Source organism: Octopus sinensis, linkage group LG5 (genome assembly GCF_006345805.1).
Source record: "Octopus sinensis linkage group LG5, ASM634580v1, whole genome shotgun sequence".
Classification (NCBI taxonomy): Eukaryota; Metazoa; Mollusca; class Cephalopoda; order Octopoda; family Octopodidae; genus Octopus; species Octopus sinensis.
In genome coordinates, this window is record NC_043001.1 from 86,539,857 (window position 1) to 86,562,311 (window position 22,455).

At 38.4% G+C, this 22,455-nt stretch overlaps 1 protein-coding gene and 1 non-coding gene across 2 annotated transcripts in view; one reads left to right on the top strand and one right to left on the bottom strand.

Moving 5' to 3' along the window:
* The window catches only part of LOC115211881 (inter-alpha-trypsin inhibitor heavy chain H4-like), a 43,145-nt gene extending 40,709 nt beyond the window's left edge, over positions 1-2,436 (top strand). Inside the window, exon 14 of the mRNA XM_029780619.2 lies at positions 2,131-2,436. Within this exon, the coding sequence (XP_029636479.1) occupies positions 2,131-2,240 (110 nt within the window). The 3' untranslated portion in view covers positions 2,241-2,436. The remainder of the gene's footprint in view (positions 1-2,130) is intronic.
* A 14,278-nt stretch (positions 2,437-16,714) lies between these two features.
* On the bottom strand, positions 16,715-16,797 carry Trnal-uaa. Its single transcript has one exon. It is a non-coding gene; the product is annotated as a tRNA-Leu (tRNA).
* Positions 16,798-22,455: the final 5,658 nt, after the last annotated feature.

Sequence of the window (22,455 nt, forward strand, 5' to 3'; positions counted from 1 at the left end):
GGGCATCACAACTAATTGGAAAAGCGTTAAAAGACAGCAGAGAGCAGATATATAAGTCATGGGAAAAAAAAAAAAAAAAAATAGCAGGCACGGGAGTGGCTCTGTGGTAAGAAGTGGCAAGCTGGCAGAAACCTTAGCACGCCAGGCGAAATGCTTTGTGGTATTTCATCCGTCGCTGCATTCTGAGTTCAAATTCCGCCGAGGTCGACTTTGCCTTTCATCCTTTTGGGGTCGATAAATTAAGTACCAGTTACGCACTGGGGTTGATGTAATCGACTTAATCTCTTTGTCTGTCCTTGTTTGTCCCCTCTATGTTTAGCCCCTTGTGGGCAATAAAGAAATAAGAAGCTTGCTTCCCAACCACATGGTTCCAGGTTCAGTCCCACTGCGCAGCACCTTGGTCAAGTGTCTTTTACTATAGCCTTGGGCTGACAAAAGCCTTGTGAGTGGATTTAGTAGACAGAAACTGAAAGAAGCATGTCATGTGTGTGTGTGTGTATTTGTGTTGTCCCCCCCACACACACACCATCGCTTGACAACCAATGTTAGTCTGTTTACATACCCATAACTTAACGGTTTAGCAAAAGAGAGCAATGGAATAATTAGTAGGCTTACAAAAAATAAGTCCTGGGGTTGATTTGTTCAACTAAAGGCAGTGCTCTAGCATGGGCACAGCCAAATGACTGAAACAAGTAAAAGAATAGAAGAATAAAAGAATGCAAACTTCATGAGTAACATTCAGAATAAAACACAAAAAGATAAAAAAGTGGACATTAAAAAAAAATCCTAAAGAGAAAGGGGTGCATAAGTATGTCAGGAGTTGTTTGTTCCTTCATGAGCCAGGCCTGGTTCATAGGGCCGGTTCCCCAGTTTCCTTGGCATATAGTGAGAGAAAGTTGTGATGAAAGAGTCAGCAGAAGTTCGCCATTACCTTCTGCCAGAGCCACGTGGAGCTTAGGTGTTTCACTCATAAAAACACTCATCGCCCGGTCTGAGATTCAAACCCACGATCCCTCGACCGCAAGTCTGCTGCTCTAACCACTAGGCCATGTGCCTCCACTATGTCAGGAATAGTGTTGAAGAATTTTGGAAAGCATGGTATTTTTAAAGGATGCAGTGTCCTGATAATTAACTAGTGATGTGGATAATTTATTCCATGTATCAATCCTTATGAGCATGAAAAACTGTTTCTGAAAGTTGTGGGTACTGTGCTGATTTATGATGTTACAAACATATCCACAAGTGGAAGAACCATTAAATTCAAAAAGGTGGCTAAAATTCTTACTGGAAAGATGGTGGATATAATCTTGTGGGCTTTTACAAAGTCAGCTGTTAGACACCAAAACTTAAGTGTGTCAATACTCAGAGAAGTAAGATGTTCAAAATTAGGTAAGTGACTGATAGAGGGTATTTGCCTGATTGTATGTTCTGGACAGCTTCTAGCAGATTGATATTCTGGACAAGATAGGGGTTCCAGACTGGAGATGCACACTGTATGTGGGGACATACATATATACATATATATATAGTCATATACATGTGTATAGTCATATATAGCTTTAAACAAAAAAATAAATAGAAATTTGTTACTCACTTTACTTGTTTCAGTCATTTGACTGTGGCCATGCTGGAGAACCACCTTTAGTCAAGGAAATCAACCCCAAGACTTATTCTTTGTAAGCCTAGTACTTATTCTATCGGTCTCTTTTGCTGAACCACTAAGTTACGGGTATGTAAACACACCAGCATCGGTTGTCAAGCGATGTTGGGAGGACAAACACAGACGCACAAACATATACACACACATACATATATATACATATATACGACAGGCTTCTTTCAGTTTCCGTCTACCAAATCCACTCACAAGACTTTGGTTGGCCCGAAGCTATAGTAGAAGACACTTGCCCAAAGTACCACACAGTGGGACTAAACTCAGAACCATGTGGTTTGTAAGCAAGCTACTTACAACACAGACACCCTTACCCCTGTTGAAAAAATTTAATACATTTTTTTTTCTTTTATTTATTTTTCAATTCTTTTCATTCATTGTTTTGCATCTTATTAAGCAATTAAAAATTGTCATATCTCCTCTCATCTATTCTTTTTTTTTTTCCTCTGCATTATTAGAAAAATATATTGCCAAATCTGCCTGTCCACATGATGTGAAGAATGTTTTACCAAAGTTCAAAGTGAACACCAATAATCCAGAGCTTAAGCAATGTTACTTCACAACTTAATTACTATTGCTTAGACTCTCCAAAAATATTTCATCTACATATTTGAGGAACAAATAAGCTTGTGTGCAAAACGTCAACAAAATGGAAAAGACATTTTGTTTTTATTTGTCCTAATTTTTAAAGTAAGTACTGCCTAGATAATCAAATATCCTCAAATTATTTTCGTAACCTTCATAAATAAAATACATTAATCCATTCTTGGAGATTCTCTCATTTATTCCATTTGTTAACATGCTTCAAACTCATTGTTTTAATCGAATTTGTTATTCTCTTTGCATGAACTAGCTTCACAGATAACGATTCTTCTAACTGTTAACCTCATATACCATCATTTATTTTTTTATCTTTTACTTGTTCCACTCATTGGACTGCAGCCACTCTAGGGCACTGCTTTGAAAGGTTAGGTTGAACAAATCAACCCCAGTATTTATACAGCTCTATATTTAAGAGATGAGGAATTATGTACATTATTTACATTCGATGGATATTTGTCCTCATCTTGTTTGTTGTTAACACGTTTCAGCTGATATACCCTCCGGCCTTCTTCAGGTGTCTTGGGGAAATTTCGAACTTGGGTTCTCATTCCTAAGGTATTCTTCGATGTTATTATTATTATTATTATTATTATTATTATTATTATTGTTCAGGTCACTGCTTGGAATCAAACTTGGAATCTTGGGGTTGGTAGCCTGCACTCTTAACCACTACGCCATATGCCCATAATAATAATAACATCGCCATATGCCCATAATAATAATAACATCGAGGAATACCTTAGGAATGAGAATCCAGGTTCGAAATTTAAGAGAGAATATTTTTCTCCTTGGTAATTGAAATGAATTTGTCTTTAAAATTGAAATATGTTACAAACATATTTTAACTAACCTAAAGATTTATGCCTAAATACTGCTTGGTGCTAATACTGCTGAGCCCTAGCTGGTGGGGGTGCTTGCCTCCCCTTCACAAATATAAGGACACAGGAAATGTGTCAAAGCCGACAGGAAGCGTCGATGCTTCCTAGGGCTGAATAGCAGTGGTGTAATTCCCTTTATGGGACTGTCATGTTAAGTTGACAGTATACAACCACTGTATATATATATGTATATATATATATATACGTTTATATATTTGTTGTATATGTGTATAAATATAAATATATATATATATATATGTGTATAAATATAAAAATATATATATGTGTATAAATATAAATATATATATGTATGTGTGTATGTATATTTGAAAAAATGAATAGAGATGGCTTTCGGGGGGATAATTTTTATTTTAATGATAATGTTTACAGTTAAATGAGTTTCGAGCTGTTTTCAAACTGAAATTCTTTGGTTTAGAAGGTTTTTTATATAGCAAAAGATTTTTTTTCTTACAAGTATACATATAAAAAATAAAAATAGAAAATAAAAGATAGAAAAAAAATAAAAAATAAAGAATATAAAAAAATAATATAAAAATTAATAAAAGAATACTAAAAGCAAATACAACAGCATGTGTGAAAAAAGAAGAAAGAAAAGAAGGAAAAAGTAAAAAGGAAGAAAGAAAAGAAAAAGGTGGAAGGTAAGAAGACAAAAAGCGGTTGAAAATGGTAGTGAGAAGAGATTAGTCTGTCAGGAAAAAAGAAATGAAATATTTTTAGAAGTGGTCAAAAATGTTGTTGAGTTCTTGTCAAAAGATGATCTTTGTGAATCTATTGATTTGAGGTCATTGTATTCATTTTTCACAGTTGGTATGGTGTGCCCTTATTTAGTCATATATATACACACACAAACACACACATGCATACATCCACATGCACAGACAGCCACACATGTACATATGCGTGTTTACATACATACACACACATATGCACACACACACACACTGACATGCCTGCATCTACGTACACATATATTTGTACATACACACATATACACATATATTCGCACATACACATGTCTCCATGTGTATACATATATATAAATATCCATACATACACATGTGCATATATACACATAGATATATAAACACCCACACCCACACACATATATATATATATATATATATATATATACACACACACACATACATACATGTATATGTGTAAACATGCATATCGGTTCACACACACACAAGAGGGTGTACATCCATACAAACTTATATCTCTATATTTTTATGTAATTATACATACATACCTGCACACACATGTATACATATATACACTCACCTACAGATATTTCCACACATATATGCACATGCATACACAAGATAGTACAAAAAAGAGTGTATACTCATATGAAGTGGATGTAAGTGTCATCAAAACACAGGATTAGATCTCTTACTCTCAAGGGTCCCAGATGAATTTAACTTGACGGCAAGAAGTGTAAAAGAAGACAGCGGTGTCAGATTCTCTCATGCATCGAATGTCAAGTTCTAAGAAAAAATTTTTTAGCAAAGTAAAAAGTGTGGATGTCGTAAAATCAAATGGTGGAGCCCCAGCATGGTCATAGTTCAAACTAGTTCAATTCAATTCAAACATGTTCAAACTAGTTCAAACTAGTTCAATTCACAGTTCAATTCAATTTGGTTCATATATACTTTTCCTTATTCAGGCAGTTTAGTCGGTGTCTTTCTGTGGATTGTTGAGATGGTAGTTCTGGTGGTTGTGGTATTATTTTTTGTTCAGTTTTGGCTGATATTTTTTAATACAATATTCTTCCTTGGCCTTACGAAAATGTTCATTTTCTGTCTGCAGTTTGAAGAAAGGGAATATTTTGAATTTTCTTTTTCCACATTTTTCAAAATGTTCATTACAGGTTGTGTTTCTAACAGAGGGATCATGGATCTGTTGTTTGTGTACCCTTAGTCTCTCATATAGTCCAATGCTCGCTTCACCAATGTTGTATTCGTTACATTCAGGGCATGTGGCACAGTAAATTAAATTCCTGAATTTGCAATTTTGCCAGTGCCGCTGGACTGGCTCCTGTGCAGGTGGCACATAAAAAGCACCATCTGAGCATGGCCGTTGCCAGTACCGCCTGACTGGCCCTTATGCTGGTAGCACGTAAAAGCACGCACTACACTCTCGGAGTGGTTGGCATTAGGAAGGGCATTCAGCCGTAGAAATTCTGCCAGATCAGATTGGAGTCTGGTGCAGCCATCTGGTTCGCCAGACCTCAGTCAAATCATCCAACCCATGCTAGCATGGAAAGCAGATGTTAAATGATGATGATGATTTGCATTTATTTTGAAAGTGTCATTGTTCTTGAAAGTAATTTGTTCTCCCTCTTCAATATAGTCACATGTTCCACAATGAGGGTCATCACATTTTTTAAACTCTCTTTGTTGTTTCTGTGGTTGTAAATTTTGCTTGGGTTCAGAGGTTTTTTTTATGTTGCCTGCTTGCCATCTGCTATAAATTATTTTTGAGTTTGTTATTAATTGGTTCATTCTTGATGAATGTTCAAGGATTGGGAGGTATTGTTTTGCAGTGCTGATGATGTTATGATTTCTTGGGTAGTGGGTGATGACAAAAGAAATGCTTATAAGTTCATTTTCATTTTTATTTTTGTGTGTTTGTTTTTCTCTGAAGGTTGTAGTTGAGATGCTTTTTGCTTTGGTGATTGCTGTGTCAATTAAAATAGTGGGATAATTTTGTTCCTTCAGAATTATTTTAAATTCCTGTAATCAAGGGTCCCTTAATTCTGCATCTATTACTATCATGCAAATTCTTTTTGCCATATTAAAGAGTATGTTTCTTTTGGTATGTGAAGGATGAGAGGAATGAAAGTTAAAATATTTGTGAATGTCTGTAGGTTTGTAGAAGAGATCTGTTTTATAGTGTTATTTTCTTTACTTAGAAGTATGTCCAAAAATGGTAATTCTCTTGTTTTGTTCCATGGTAAATTTTATAGAAGTGTGTAAGTTGTTTAAAAGTGAGTTAAATATTCTTAAGTCTTCTTGGTTTTTAGTCCAGTATATAAAGCAATCATCTAAATACCATTTCCAATTCTTTTTTTATATAAATGGAGAACTGTTCACTAAAAGTTTCCATTAGTTGGGTATAAAGTTTGACCTCTAAGAAGCCCATAATGAGTGTTGCATATGGGGGAGGTGATGGGGACAAAAGTAACACCCGACATATGCAACACACACTCACAGTCTCACATATGCAGCACACACTCAGTCTCTTTTGCCAAACCACTAAATTATGGGCATGTAAACACACCAATATTGGTTGTCAAATGATGGTGGGGTGACAAACACAACACACAAACATACACACACACATATACAATGGGCTTCTTCCAGTTTCTGTCTACCAAATCCACTCACAAGGCTTTGGTTGGCCTGAGGCTATAGTAAAAGACACTTGACCAATGTGCCACACTGGGATTGAACCTGGAACCATGTGGTTAGGAAGCAAGCTTCCTACTGCACAGCCACTCCTGTGGGGATTGGCATCTATAACACTTGTCTTATGAAAATATGCACCAACAAAAATTAAGAAAGACATGACTATGTGTAACACAATGATTCATCAGTTTAAATAATAATACATACATCATACATATATACATACACGTCTGTGCATGTGTATGTATGTTTGTATGTATGTATGTATACAATGAATACACTCATCAAAATTCCTATTGTAATAATAAACATATGACATCAATGTTCCATTGCTCAACACCCACAGAAAGAAATAGAAGAAAATATAAGAATGAAAACACAACATCAAATATGTTTCCTAATGTTACCTTTCAATAGAATTTTCTATTTGGAATGGATGTATTGTGTATACATACATACATACACACACACACACACAAACACACACATGCATGCATGCACACACATGCACACACACACATATATACATATATATATATGCATATACTCTTTACTCTTACTCTTTTACTTGTTTCAGTCATTTGACTGTGGCCATGCTAGAGCACTGCCTTTAATTGAGCAAATCGACCCCAGGACTTATTCTTTGTAAGCCTAGAACTTATTCTATCGGTTTCGTTTGCCGAACTGCTAAGTTACGGGGACGTAAACACACCACAATAGGTTGTCAAGTGATGTTGGGAGGACAAACACAAACACATAAACACACATACATACATATATATGACAGGCTTCTTTCAGTTTCTGTCTACCAAATCCACTCACAAGGCTTGCAGTCCATACACTTCTTCCATTGGTGTTGCAGTGTTTGGATATCCCTGTGGAAGAGGCTTTCATACTATTGACCAAAAAAGCCATCAACAGTAGATATGATGTCATCATCACTGCAATACTAGTTTCCAGTCAAGTGTTTTTTCATTTTGGGGAAGAGCTGATTGTCAGATTGAGCCAAATCAGGGAGAACAGGAACAGTGATCAACCAGTTAAAAACTACAGTCATGCACAGTAGCCATTGAAATGAAGGACTTGTGTGTCGTAAGACAAGTGTTATGGATGCCAATCCCCACAGGAGTGGCTGTGCAGTAGGAAGCTTGCTTCCTGGCCACATGGTTCCGGGATTAGTCCCACTGTGTGGCACCTTGGTCAAGTGTCTTTTACCATAGCCTCAGGCCAACCAAAGCCTTGTGAGGGGATAAAACAAGATCCCATTCATCAGTTTCCCTAGGTGTTTGGTATTGATAGGCTTTCATAACTGCCACATTGATGGTGGGAACCTTTTGAAGAGAGTCAATAAACACAATGCATTTTGCATCTGGAAAACCAGAGGCCATCACCTTCTCTGCAGATGAAACAACCATGACCTTCTTTGGAGCAGGTGAGGAGGGGGTGTTTCCACTGCACAGATTGTCTCTTTGTCTCTGGCTCAAAGGTGTAGGAAATGTTCAAGGAAAGCAACTGGATCTACCTCAAACAATGTCAGATTTTTCCCATGATGTGATCAGCTTGATGCTCTTTTGATCAGGTATCAAAAAATGTGGAAACCATCGAGCAGAAACTATCATCATGTTAAAGTTCATTGTGCAGAATATTCTTAACTCTCTCATGGGATATGCTAAAGATTTGCCTAGTTGATTTATAGTCAATCACCTGTCATCCAACAGCATGTGGTGAACATGATCAGTGTTTTCCTCAATGGTGGCAGGTGGGTTGTCTTCAAGACTTTCCCTTCTCCTCCTAAATTCAGCAGTCTATTTTTGCACTGTTGATAATGCTGGAGCATCATCCCCTAATGTAGCAACCATGTCTGCATGAATGTCGTTGGGCGCCAAACCTTTTCTCTCTGGGTACCTGATAACACCACAATGCGAAATTTTGTCCATTTTCAAGAGAAGTTGTTACTAGATATATTTGAAGTCTTCTTTGAACAGTCAAATGCCAGTTTACCTGGAAAGAAACAATACAGTTATTAATATGAAGAGTTGAAATTAATGCATGCAAGATTTCAAAGTTCTCACATCACACCTTCATAGTAAGGCTATGAACTTCTCAGCCTTCCCTTGAATCTTATATGTTTTACCTATATGTACAAAACTGTACATGTGAATAAATAATATTCTTTCCTACTCTAGGCCCAAGGTCCGAATTTTTTGGGGAGGGACCCAGTTGATTAGTTCGATCCCAGTACGCAACTGGTACTTAATTTATCGACCCTGAAAGGATGAAAGGCAAAGTCGACCTCAGCAGAATTTGAACTCAGAACATAAAGACAAACGAAATACCACTAAGCATTTTGCCCAGCATGCTAACGTTTCTTTCAGCTCACCACCTTAATAATATTGAAATTATAAATAACATCAAAATTATTATGTGAATAAAGGATATCAAAATTATTTTCCAATCTCCTGCTTTCATATATACAAACATGAGGAGATGTTAAAAAGTTCCTGGCTTTAAGGGTATTGCGAAAGGCTGACTGGAGGCCCATCCTTCCAAGTTCTTTTACAGGACTTAGAAAACCATATATATATATATGGAGAGGGTCATAGCCCAACTAATTCAGGAGTGAGTTAGTTTAGATGAGATGCAGTTTGGGTTTGTGCTACGGAGAAGCACCACTGATATTATATTTCTGATAAGACAGCTGCAGGAGTAACTCCTAACCAAAGTAAACCTCTGTACTTGGCTTTTATTGATATGGAGAAAACTTTTGACAGGGTCCCCCAATCACTTATCTGGTGGTCAATGCAGAAACTAGGAATAGATGAGTGGTTAGTGAGAGCTGTACAAGTCATGTACAGGGTTGGCAATGAGTATAGTGAAGAAGTCCAGATACAAGTAGGGGTTCACCAAGGATCAGTCCTCAGCCCCCTCTTATTCATCATAGTCCTCCAAGCAATAACAGAGGAATTCAAGACAGGCTTCCCCTGGGAGCTCCTCTATACTGATGACCTTGATCTAATAGCTGAGTCACTACCAGAAATAGAGATGAAGTTTCAGATATGGAAGCAAGGTCTAGAATCAAAGGGCCTTAGAGTTAACCTAGCAAAAACCAAAGTCTTAGTAAGTGGGAAGGCAGACAAATCATAAATCACTTCAGGTAGATGGCCCTGCTTGATCTGTTGAAAAGATGAAGGTAGAAATTCCACAAGCTGTACTCGATGTAAGCTATAGACACATAAGAGGTGCAGCAATATCAAAGGAAGGTTAACTGAGAAGATAGTTTTTGTGTGTGGTAGATGCACAGGTGCAATAAACACTGAAGATGTACAGAAAACAGATTTCACTACACGGCAGGGGAAGAAACTAGAAGTAGTTGATAGCTTTTGTTACCTAGGTGACCAAGTCAGTATTGGGGGTGGATACTCTGAGAGCATAGCTGCTAGAATAAGAATAGCTTGGGAAAAGTTTAAAGAGCTCTTTCCTCTGCTGGTAACAAAGTCTCTCACTCAGAATGAAAGGTAAACTGTATAGTGCCTGTGTTTGAACAGCTATGCTACATGGCAGTGAAACATAGGCTTGAAAGAAATGAAGCTAGTATGCTCCACTGGATGTGTAATGTCAGTGAGCATATATGACAGAGTGTAAGTGCCCTGAGAGAAAAGTTGGACATCAGAAGCATCAGATGTGGTGTGCAAGGGAGACAACTGCACTGGTATGGTCATGTGCTGTATATGGATGAGGACAGCTGTGTGCAGAAGTGTCACACCCTAACAGTGGAGAGAACCTGTGGAAGAGGTAAACCCAGGAAAACATAAGATGAAGTGGTGAAGCACAACCTTCGATTTTTGGGCCTCTTAGGAGCAATGACAAGCAACTTTTGGAAAGATGCTGTGCTTGAGAAGACCCAGCAAGCCAAGTGTGATCATAGCCGTGGCTGATGCCAATGTCATATAACTGGCCCATTTAAAAATACTCTTTAATTATTGGGCAATATGCTGTGCCAGTGAAGGCCTATTGAACTAAGTGAAATTAAAGTTGTGGCCAATGCCGATGCTGCCTGACTGGCACCCATGTAGGAGGCATGTAAAAAGCACCATTTGAGTGTGATTGATGCCAGTGCCACCTGACTGGCTTCCATGCAGTGGCATGTAAAAAGAACCCACTACACACTTGAAGTGGTTGGCATTAGGAAAGGCATCCAGCAGTAGAAACCTTGCTAAATCAGATTGGAGCATGGTGCAGCCTCCCAGCTTGCAGTCCTCAGGCAAGCCGTCCAACTCATACCAGCAAGGAAAGTGAATGTTAAATGACGACGATGAGGATGATGATGATGATGCTATGTATGCATGTGTGTATATATATATATATATATATATATATATATATATATATGTGTGTGTATATGTATGTATGTTGTATGTATGTATGTATGTATGTATGTATGTATGTATGTATGTATGTATGTATGTATGTATGTATGTATGTGTGTATGTATTATTGAGAGAGAGAGTGAGAGAGAGAGACAGAAAAGACAGGCAAACAGATAGATAGATAGATAGATAGATAGATAGATAGATAGACAGACAGACAGACAGACAGACAGACAGACAGGCAGGCAGGCAGGCAGGCAGACAGGCAGGCAAGCAGGCCGGCAGACAGACAGACAGACAGATAGATACAGAGAGAGAGTAAAATAGAGCCATTCATAAACACATCCACAAATATATATGCATACACACATACATTAATACATACAAATTATATTTACACACACACATACACACACACACACACATCTACTTGCATATGCTTAACTGTTACCCAGCAAATCTAATAACCAGCAGCTTGTTTGTTTATGGATCCTCAAATAACTATATAATCCAATACGGTGCACCCCAGCTTCTGTTGCAATTATAACATCTAGATGTTTTGCTGTACCTCTTCTTCTATTAACAGTATATTTCTCCTATATATTGTTAATTACTATTTGACTGTGTGACTGCTAAAGTGCTCAGTGGGGAAAGGTTGATTTCACTAATTAAGGCATTATTGTTTCTTCTGTTCAAATTAATCTTCAGCTGTTCTTTGATCATGGTGTAGCTAAGCGGTACAGGATCCTTAGAAATATTATGTGTCTGAGTCATCACAACTGATGCATGTATAATGAGGATTCAAAGCTGCTAACTTTGGGCCTGTGGAGGATTTTGTTGTGCATATCATATCTCACCAGGTGACTGAATATATGTCTGTATATTGTGGAGGAGTGGAGACGTGTGGCTTAGTGGTTAGAGTGTCAGCATCATGATCATAAGATCGTGGTTTCGATTCCTGGACTGGGCGATGCATTGTATTCTTGAGCAAAACACTTCATTTCACATTGCTCCAGTCCACTCAGCTGGCAAAAATGAGTAACGCTGCAATGGACTGGCATCCCGTCCAGCTGGGGAACACATATGCCACTGAAACTGGGAAACTGGGCCCATGAGCCTGGCTAGGCTTTAAAAGGGTGCATTTATTATTTGTGGAGGCATGTGGTTTAGTGGTTAGGGTGTTTAACTCATGATGGTAAGGTTGTGGTTTCGATTCCTGGACCAGGCAATGCATTGTGTTCTTGAGCAAAACACTTCCTTTTACGTTGCTCCAGTCCACTCAACTGGCAAAAACGAGTAAATCTGTGACAGACCGGCGTCCCGTCCAGGTGGGGAATTTCTATGCCACTGAAACCGGGAAACTGGGCCCATGAGCCTAGCTAGGCTTTAAAAGGGCACATTTTTAAATTATATTGTGGAGGGAGATCTCTCTGCTCAATATGTAGAAAAAGTGTAGGTAGAAATTCCATAAGGAGTACTCAGTGCAAGCTAGAGACACATAAGTGGTGCAACAATATCAGAGGAAGGTTAACATAGAAAGCAGTCTTTGTGTGTGGCAGATGTATAAGTATGATAAACACTAAGAATATACAGAAAATAGACTTTGTCAATTGCCTGAGGCAGGGAGGATGCTTGAAAGTATAGAGAGCTTCCATTACCTTGTTGACTAAGTCAGCAGTGAAGAAGGATGCTCTGAGAGCATAGCTGCTAGAATAAGAATGGACTGGGTAAAGTTTAGGGTGCTTCTATCTTTGTTGATAACAAAGGCCTCTCACTCAAGGTAAAAGGCAGATTATATGAGGCTTGTGTGCAAAGAGCCATGCTACATGGTAATGAAACATGTGCTGTAACTGCAGAGGACATGCAAAGACTTGAAAGAAATGAAGCTAGTATGCTTCACTGAATGTGCAATGTTAGTGTGCATGAATGACAGGGTGTGTCTTGAGAGGAAAATTGAGTATAAGGGTATCAGATGTAGTGTGCAAGAAAGAAGACTGTGCTGGTATGGTCATGTGATGCATATGGATGAGGACAGGTGCATAAAGAAGTGCCAGTTTCTAACTGTGGAGGGAACCTGTGGAAGAGATAGACTTAAGAAGACAGGGGACGAGGTGATGAGCTGGCAGAAATGTTAGCATGCCGGGCGAAATGCTTAGCAGTATTTCATCTGTCGCTATGTTCTGAGTTCAAATTCCGCCGAGGTCGACTTTACCTTTCATCCTTTCGGGGTCGATTAAATAAGTACCAGTTACACACCGAGGTCGATATAATCGACTTAATCCACTTGTCTGTCCTTGTTTGTGTCCTCTGTGTTTAGCCCCTTGTTTGTAGTAAAGAAGTAGGTATTTCATCTGCCGCTACGTTCTGAGTTCAAATTCTGCCGCGGTCGACTTTGCCTTTCATCCTTTCGGGGTCAATTAAATAAGTACCAGTTATGCACTGGGGTCGATATAATCGACTTAATCCCTTTGTCTGTCCTTGTTTGTCCCCTCTATGTTTAGACCCTTGTGGGTAGTAAAGAAATAGGTGGTGAAATATGATCTTCAGATGCTAAGTCTCATGTTAAGTGATCATGACTTCTGGTGATTAAAGGCCTATGGAAAATTGATCTAACATACATACATACTGGCGATTAAGTGATCATGAATTCTGGTGATTTGCTGTACTTCAAAAGACAGGTCAAGCTAAGTGAAATTGTAATAGTGGCCAGTGCTGGTGACATGTAAAAGGCATCCATGTCAGTGACATGTAAAAAGCACCTGTGTTGGTGACATGTAAAAGATACCCAGTGCACTTTGTAGAGTGCTTAGCATTAGGAAGAGCATCCAGCCATAGAAACCAGGCCCAAAGAGACTAAAGCCTGGTGCAGCTCTCCAGCTTACCATCTCCAGTCAAACCATCTTACCCATGCCAGCATGGCAAATGTACACTAAATGATGATGTTGAGGACAATGAGGATGAAAGCTGCTAATATTGTTTCATGAAAGCTTTCCAGATTCTTGATATATTTGATGAATATAACTCATGCCTCTCACTCATACAGGAGAGTGAAAACTGATAACTACAAGGAGAAATGCAAAGAATAACATCATGGCCACTTCACCATTTTTTATTTGGTTTTTTTTGTGGATTTGTTAAAGACACTTGACACTGGAAACAGGGAATTCCAGTAGCAAGTCCTCAGAAAATTTGGTTGCTCATGCAAATTCAAGAATTTTCTCCACCATGTAATCTTGGTCATGATGTTCTTAAATATCTTCCTCGTCTCTGTAACCACACTGTTATGAAGAAAGAAAGAAAGAAAGAAAGAAAGAAAGAAAGAAAGAAAGAAAGAAAGAAAGAAAGAAAGAAAGAAAGAAAGAAAAGGAGATGGTATCCACTATCAACTCCCAGCAAGACAAGTATCTTCTCAACATCAAAAGGCTGCCAGCTACCACCAAACCCAAATCAAAACTGAGATCATTGAAATACCTACAGTATACTGGTGAGATTGTTCTCTGGTAGCTCACACTCTCATGAAGCTCTTCTGGCCATTATCTCAAGTGCCATTAAAGCTTATGAAGGAATACGCCTGACAGATAAAGTTCAGAAACATCAGGCCATGTACCAGTTGCTTATTGTAGGACCACCTCCGCTTTCTCCAGACTTTATCAGTACAACAGAAATAACTAACCACTCAACTCCACCCTGCTTCTAATTCGGATCCTGAGACAGCAGCTTTTTCTTATTTCTTTATTGCCCACAATGGGCTAAACATAGAGGGGACAAACAAGGACGGACAAAGGGATTAAGTCGAATACATCGACCCCCAGTGCATAACTGGTACTTAATTTATCGACCCCGAAAGGATGAAAGGCAAAGTCGACCTAGGCTGAATTTGAACTCAGAACATAACGGTAGACGAAATACCACTAAGCATTTCGCCCGGCGTGCTACCAATTCTGCCAGCTCGCTGCCTTAGACAGCAGCATTTTCCAACAGTTATATGTTACATGAGGAGATTCTAAGCCATCTCAGACCTGTCTCTGCTCCTTTGAAAACTTGAAGCAACAGAAATTTTACTAAACAACTATCTCAACCATAATGCATTGTTGACATATCTTTCATCTTTTTACTTTTTGATTGTTTCACTCATTGCACTGTGGCCACGCTGGGGCACATCCTTGAAGAGTTTAGTCGAACAAATCGGCCCCATTACTTATTTTTTTAAAGCCTGGTGCTTATTTTATCAGTCTGTTTTGCCAAACCAAACCGTGAGATTACAAAGGCATAAACAAACCAATGCCAGTTGTGGGAGACACACACACACATATAAATTTTTTTTTTATCTCATTACAGAAAAAAAAAATTTTTTATATACACGCAGTGATATATGACATACGTTGGACCCCTTATTCGCATAATCACTGAACCTGAAACTCAGTTATGGTCTATCCATAGCACTTATTCAGCATTACCTGATACCTTTGGGTCTCAATGACACTATTACCTCTAATAACCACTCTCTATATATATATATACATATATATATTAATTAACGAGAAGGTGGATTTGGTATTAAACTTTATTCTGTACAATCTTCTTCTCCATCTTCTATGATAATTGACTTATATCTATTAGTCCAAAATATTATTAGATATATAGTAGTAGTAGTAGTAGTAGTAGTAGTAGTAGCAGTAAGATGGTGAGCTGGCAGAATTGTTAGCATGTCGAACAAAATGTTCACCTGTCACTACATTCTGAGTTCAAATTCTGCCAAGGTCGACTTTGCCCTTTATGCTTTTGGGGTTGTTGAAATAAGTACCAGTCAAGTGCTGGGGGTCGATGCAATTGACTTGCGCCGCCACCCCCAAATTTCAGGCCTTGTGCTTATAGGAGAAAGAATTATTATTATTATTATTAGTTTGTCCACTGTTGTCGACAATGACCAGGAACATCACATGGGAGAAGAAGACGGGGCACCATGTGTCTGGCTGTTGCGAATCAGTTTGATGCATGTTTGGAAGACTCTGCTGCAGGTCAAGCACTGGTGGTCAGTTGGGAATGAAGACAAGGCGGCAAGCTGGAAGAAACGTCAGCATGCCAGGCGAAATGCTTAGCAATATTTCGTCTGCCACTACGTTGTGAGTTCAAATTCCGCCAAGGTTGACTTTGCCTTTCATCCTTTCGGGGTCGATTAAATAAGTACCAGTTACACACTGGGGTCGATGTAATTGACTTAATCTCTTTGTCTGTCCTTGTTTGACCTCTCTGTGTTTAGCTCCTTGTGGGTAGTAAAGAAATAGGGAATGAAGACAAGGAGTTGGCAATAGATCTGCATAGTTTGTGTATTCGTTGTGTCCCCTCAATCCCGTTCTGTACATAGGAGCTGGCACCTCAGTTGGTGCTGCTTCATCATGGAGGGCAGTCTTGTGCTCGTGTTTCCCAGGTGTCAGGGTTAATTTCAAAGCTTTTCAGTGAGGCTTATATCCAGAGTGATGAGTGGTGCAGAGAGCAATAGTTGACCGTGCTGTTTCAGTCTAATGCCAAGTTTCACTTAGGATACACAACTATGTTGTATGGTTCACACCACAGCTTAGAAAGGGCATGTTGTACTTACTCATGATACCTATTTACAACTGGTTGTAACCAGTCAACCAATCATGCACTTCTGTTTTAGTAATACTCTTATTTAGCCTTATAAGAAGACAACTTATTCTCTTATTCTCTTATATGTTTCAGTCCAATAACTGTGGCCATGCTGGAGCATTAAAAGTTTCATTGCACAAGTGGGTTTCGAACCCACGCGGACAATTGTCCATTGGAACTTAAATCCAACGCCTTAACCACTCAGCCATCGTGCTGCCTGTGTACAATTAAGTTTTTTTTTTTTTTTAGCATTTGTTAATGAACTTATATCAAATTTGATAAGTCTAAATTTATCCCAGAGCTGTACAGTGCATGAACAAGGAAATCTGGGCTCAGGATGATATCAGTGGAGTATTAATATGCTTTTAATCATATTGAAATGTCTTACAGAAAAAAATTTTGCTTAAGTTATGAATACACACAAATGAAAACTGAAGAAGATGAAATTCTACACAGGACCACTCTAACACCCACTAACGGCCAATATAAGGATGATTCAGTTAGAATCATTTCTTAGGTCTCTCAGGTCCCATTTATAAAGAAGTTATTGTCTATAAAAACGAAGTTACAATCTGCAGAAAAAAAAAAGTTATTGTTTGTAGAAAGAAGTTATTGTTTGTATAAATAAGTTATTTTTGTCTGTAGCAAATTCACAAAATTTTCCGTTTTCATTTAACCAAATTTATAAACAAGTCTAACATTTTATTTTTTTCTTTACAAACAATAAATTCTGTATAAATAGGATCCAAGAAACAATATTCTGTAAGTGCATATGCACAAGCAAGAAAAAGAATGAACAGAGAGAGATAAAGGAAATCTTTAAGAGAGAGAGAGAGAGAAGTTCAACTTGCCACCCAGTGAACCAGACAAGGCATAATTTTCTATTATATTTCATGTAACTTGGAAACAGATGCTGAGGAAAACAGCAGCATGTGTTAATAATTTAGCAGTAAATACTGTTTAAATATCTTTTATATTTTCTACAACTTTCTTCCAGTTGGTAAACTGAGTGGAATTATTGAAAATTAGTCTGCATTTTAATCAAATTTCTTCAGAGATTTTGTATTTGATAAATCATTTCTTTTACTTCTTTATACAGACAATAATTGTTTGTTAATGGGTCTTCTGAGGCAATGTCCTGCAAGTGTAAATGTAGATGCAGGAAAAAATGATAAGATAGAAAAAAAGAGTCGTTAACAGGGAGAATAGCTTGAATAATAGAGCAGAGAACCAGACAGGCAAAACTGAGTGCAGTAGAAACTCTGATGGGAAAGGAGACTTCTAAAGAAGCTGCTGATTTAGTCAGGCATTCAGTAGGCTGGGTATCAGAAACTCCAACTTAAATGCAAGTACAACTTGCAGCATAGCAATGACAGCAAGTATGTGGCAGAACAAGAGACTTGCTGCATTTCATCATGACACATCCATCAACTATGAAGTGGATTCTACAATTCTGATAGGTGGCATGTGTGCATCTATAAACACTGTGGAGTAAAAAAGTGAGATGGTAAATCTCCTGGGTTGTGTTGCACGAGTGACAAAGTGCTTTCCAGACAACTCACTGAACCACCTTAACTACAGAAGTCAACTTTTGTTTGTTCCTTCTCGAGCCATGCCTGGCTCATAAGGGCCAGTTTCCCGGTTTCTTTGGCATATAGGTTTCCCACCTGGATGGGACGCCAGTCCGTCACAGGTGAGCTGCAAGATGCAGAAGAAAAGAGTGAGAGAAAGTTGTGGCAAAAGAGTCAGCAGAAGTTCGGCATTACCTTCTGCCGGAGCCACACGGAGCTTAGGTGTTTCGCTCATAAACACAAACATCACCCAGTTTGAGATTCAAACCCATGATCCCTCAACTGCGAGTCCGCTGCTCTAACCACTAGGCCATGTACCTCCACAGAAGTCAACTTACATAGCCTCAATAGAGGCTTCCAGTACTTCTTGGCAAACATGTAAAGTTACATCACCTACTTTCAGATTACCTCTTTCTTTACTACCCACAAGGGGTAGTAAACACAGAGGGGACAAACAAAGACAGACAAATGGATTAAGTCGATTATATCGACCCCAGTGCGTAACTGGTACTTATTTAATTGACCCCGAAAAGATGAAAGGCAAAGTCGACCTCGGCAGAATTTGAACTCAGAACGTAAAGACAGACGGAATACCTATTTTTTTACTACCCACAAGGGGCTAAACACAGAGGGGACAAATGGATTAAGTCGATTATATCGACCCCAGTGCATAACTGGTACTTAATTTATCGACCCCGAAAGGATGAAAGGCAAAGTTGACCTCGGTGGAATTTGAACTCAGAATGTAGCGGCAGACGAAATACTGCTAAGCATTTCACCCGGCTTGCTAACGTTTCTGCCAGCTCGCCTGCTTTCAGATTACCACAAAGATGAGTGCCAACTTTTAGGGTTCAGACAGTTTTACCATTTTACTGATTCTGTTTTGCTCTTGTTTAATGAATACCTAAAGTTTCTTTAGATTTATTTCATGGGTGATGAGCAACTGCAGTAGGTACAGAAGTGCCACAGAAATATTCCAGCAGTATAAGTAGAAATTGTCTTCAGCCTTCAGGAAATACTCCATTCTCATATTAATTATATCTTTTTACCTGTTATTGGTTTCAGTCATTAGACTACAGCCATAGTGGGGCATTGCTTTAAAGGAAATATTAAACAGATTGACCCTAGTGCTTATTTTTTAAAGTCTGGTATTAATTCTATCAGTCTTGCTAGCCAACACGAGTTGGGGGACAAACACAAGCAAAAAGGCGCATACGTGCACACTCACACACAAAATGGATTCCCACCAAATTCACTCACAGAGCATAGGGATATACAGTTAGAGGAGGTCAGTTTGCAGAGGTTTTAGCTCAAATAGGAAACAGTAAATTAACAATAACAGCGAAACCTAGAGAAGAGATATCACAATACTGAAAAATCATCAGCACATTTCAAAGAAATGGTATTGAGCGCAGGAGTGGCTGTGTGGTAAGTAGCTTGCTTACCAACCACATGGTACCGGGTTCAGTCCCACTGTGTGGCATCTTGAGCAAGTGTCTTCTACTATAGCTTGGGCTGACCAAAGCCTTGTGAGTGGATTTGGTAGACGGAAACTGAAAGAAGCCTGTCGTATATATATATATATGTGTGTGTGTGTGTGTGTGTGTGTGTGTGTGTGTGTGTGCATGTGTGTTTGCATGTCTGTGTTTGTCCCCCCAACATCGCTTGACAACTGATGCTGGTGTGTTTATGTCCCTGTAACTTAGCGGTTCGGCAAAAGAGACTGATAGAATAAGTACTAGGCTTTCAAAGAATAAGTCCTGGGGTCAATTTGCTCAACTAAAGGCGCTGCTCCAGCATGGCCACAGTCAAATGTCTGAAACAAGTAAGAGAGTATTTGTTGTAACCTCTCATCAAATTATAGACAATATGCCATCAAAATCTGACATTATTCAGAGTATTAATGCCACGAAGCTTCAAAAGCCACCAAATTTATCCAGCTGGCATTATAGTTGGTCTTAACAATACTGTGAACTATCCAACAGTTTCTCAGTTCTCTTCAGTAGATTGGTGTTTCAATCTCATATTCTACAGCTGAAAGTAGGAGTACCTGTTATATTACAATGAATATTTGGATTCTCCAAAATTTTGTAATGGTACAAGACTAGCTAATAAAAAACCTTATGTCTCAAGTGACTGAAGCCACCATTATAACATACTGAGATGAGTTGCTTTTAATCTTTGCATTCCAATCATCCTACCAGATCAGTTTAAGTGTCTTCAATGCCTCTAGTTTCTTTTGAGACAATCATTTTCTATTATTATTAAGTTTCTGTCACAGTCCCTCAAGGGTGATGAAGTTGAACTGACTAGTCCATGTTTCTCTCATTGTCAATTCTGTGATGCAGACTCATATTTGAATATTTTGATGCTCTTTTCATCAGAGCACCAAAAAAAACTTAATAAGAGTCTTTGCTTATTAAAACATTCTAAAACATTTCTGTTAGAATTGCTCTGTCTCTTGTAATGAAATCGTCCAACACATGCTAGCATGGAAAGCAGACGTTAAACGATGATAATGATGATGATGTATGTATGTATGTATGTATGTATGTTAAATCAATTTTCCATAGATCTTTATTCATAAATCAATTTGACATAAAAATCCACACAATTGAATGAGCACCTTTGTGTCGTAAGTATCACTTGAATATGTATATAAATCTATTTATGACTCATCTCACAACTCAATAATCGACTCACCAACCCTTTCTCTACCATACAAATTCATGCTTAGCTGATACTTCTTTTGTTAATGCGAGAGAATAAAAGTTTCACTCCTCCTACACCTCTGCAGTATCTATGTAAATTTTATATTTTCCAGACAAAACAGTCTCCTTCGTTCTTGTCAACAAGAGCATTTGTTAAAAGAAATCTAGTGTAACAATGGTAACAGGACTTAGTTGAAAGACACCAACTGTGAAATTATAGATTTCTAAAAGCCATGTTCATTTGCAAAAATTTACGATTATGTGAGAGATTCTTTTTTAAAGTTTCCTTGCTCGCCTCAAGAAACGTATGTGTATAGGTGCATATGTGCAAGTGTGCAGCATTATCATATCATGCATATCTACACTCTGGGGCCCCATTGCCAAATCTATTTCTCTATGTGTCTCTGAAAAATTGCGTATATTTTAATGAAATTTTACTGAAATATGTTTTCAAGGGTGTAAGTTACGATTATTTTTGATAATCTTTTTCAATAGAGAAAGAGTTTGGGATCATTCCCCACCACCACCACCATTACTTTCTCAGCTCTGTTTCCTAATAACACTTTAAAATATACATTTTTAAAGGGCATTTTGGCAGAATTACGTTTTTGTGAGTATAGAATATGTAATGTTGATTTGTGAAACATATAGGCGCAGGAGTGGCTGTGTGGTAAGTAGCTTGCTAACCAACCACATGGTTCCGGGTTCAGTCCCACTGCGTGGCATCTTGGGCAAGTGTCTTCTACTATAGCCCCGGGCCGACCAAAGCCTTGTGAGTGGATTTGGTAGACGGAAACTGAAAGAAGCCTGTCGTATATATGTATATATATATGTGTGTCTGTGTGTCTTTGTAAGCTTAGTACTTATTCTATCGGTCTCTTTTGCCGAACTTATAAGTTACGGGGATGTAAACACACCAGCATCAGTTGTCAAGCGATGGTGGGAGGGGACAAACACGAACACACAAATTCACACACACACACACACATATATATATATATATATATATATACGACGGGCTTCTTTCAGTTTCCGTCTTCAGTTTCCACTCACAAGGCTTTGGTCAGCCTGAGGCTATAGTAGAAGACACTTACCCACAGTGCCACACAGTGGGACTGAACCCAGAACCATGTGGTTGGTAAGCAAGCTACTTACCACACAGCCACTGCTACACCTATTCAAAATATTCATACTCACACAAAATTCCAAGGGGACAACGAGAAGTTTTTACTGCATTTTTGACTTTGAGACAAAATATATTATTAACAAATGTTCACTACCTTACAAAAACTAAATCAGCAAAGCAAATGACCTTTCTTAAATACATGATCTTATCACAATTTCAATACAATTATCGCTGTTCTATAGACGTAGGAGTGGCTGTGTGGTAAGTAGTTTGTTTACCAGCCACATGGTTCCGGTTCAGTCCCACTGCGTGGCACCTTGGGCAAGTGTCTTTTACTATAGCCTCAGGTTGACCAAAGCCTTGTGAGTGGATTTGGTAGACAGAAACTGAAAGAAGCCCGTCGTATATATGTATATATATGTGTGTGAATATGTTTGTGTGTCTGTGTTTGTCCCCCCCAACATC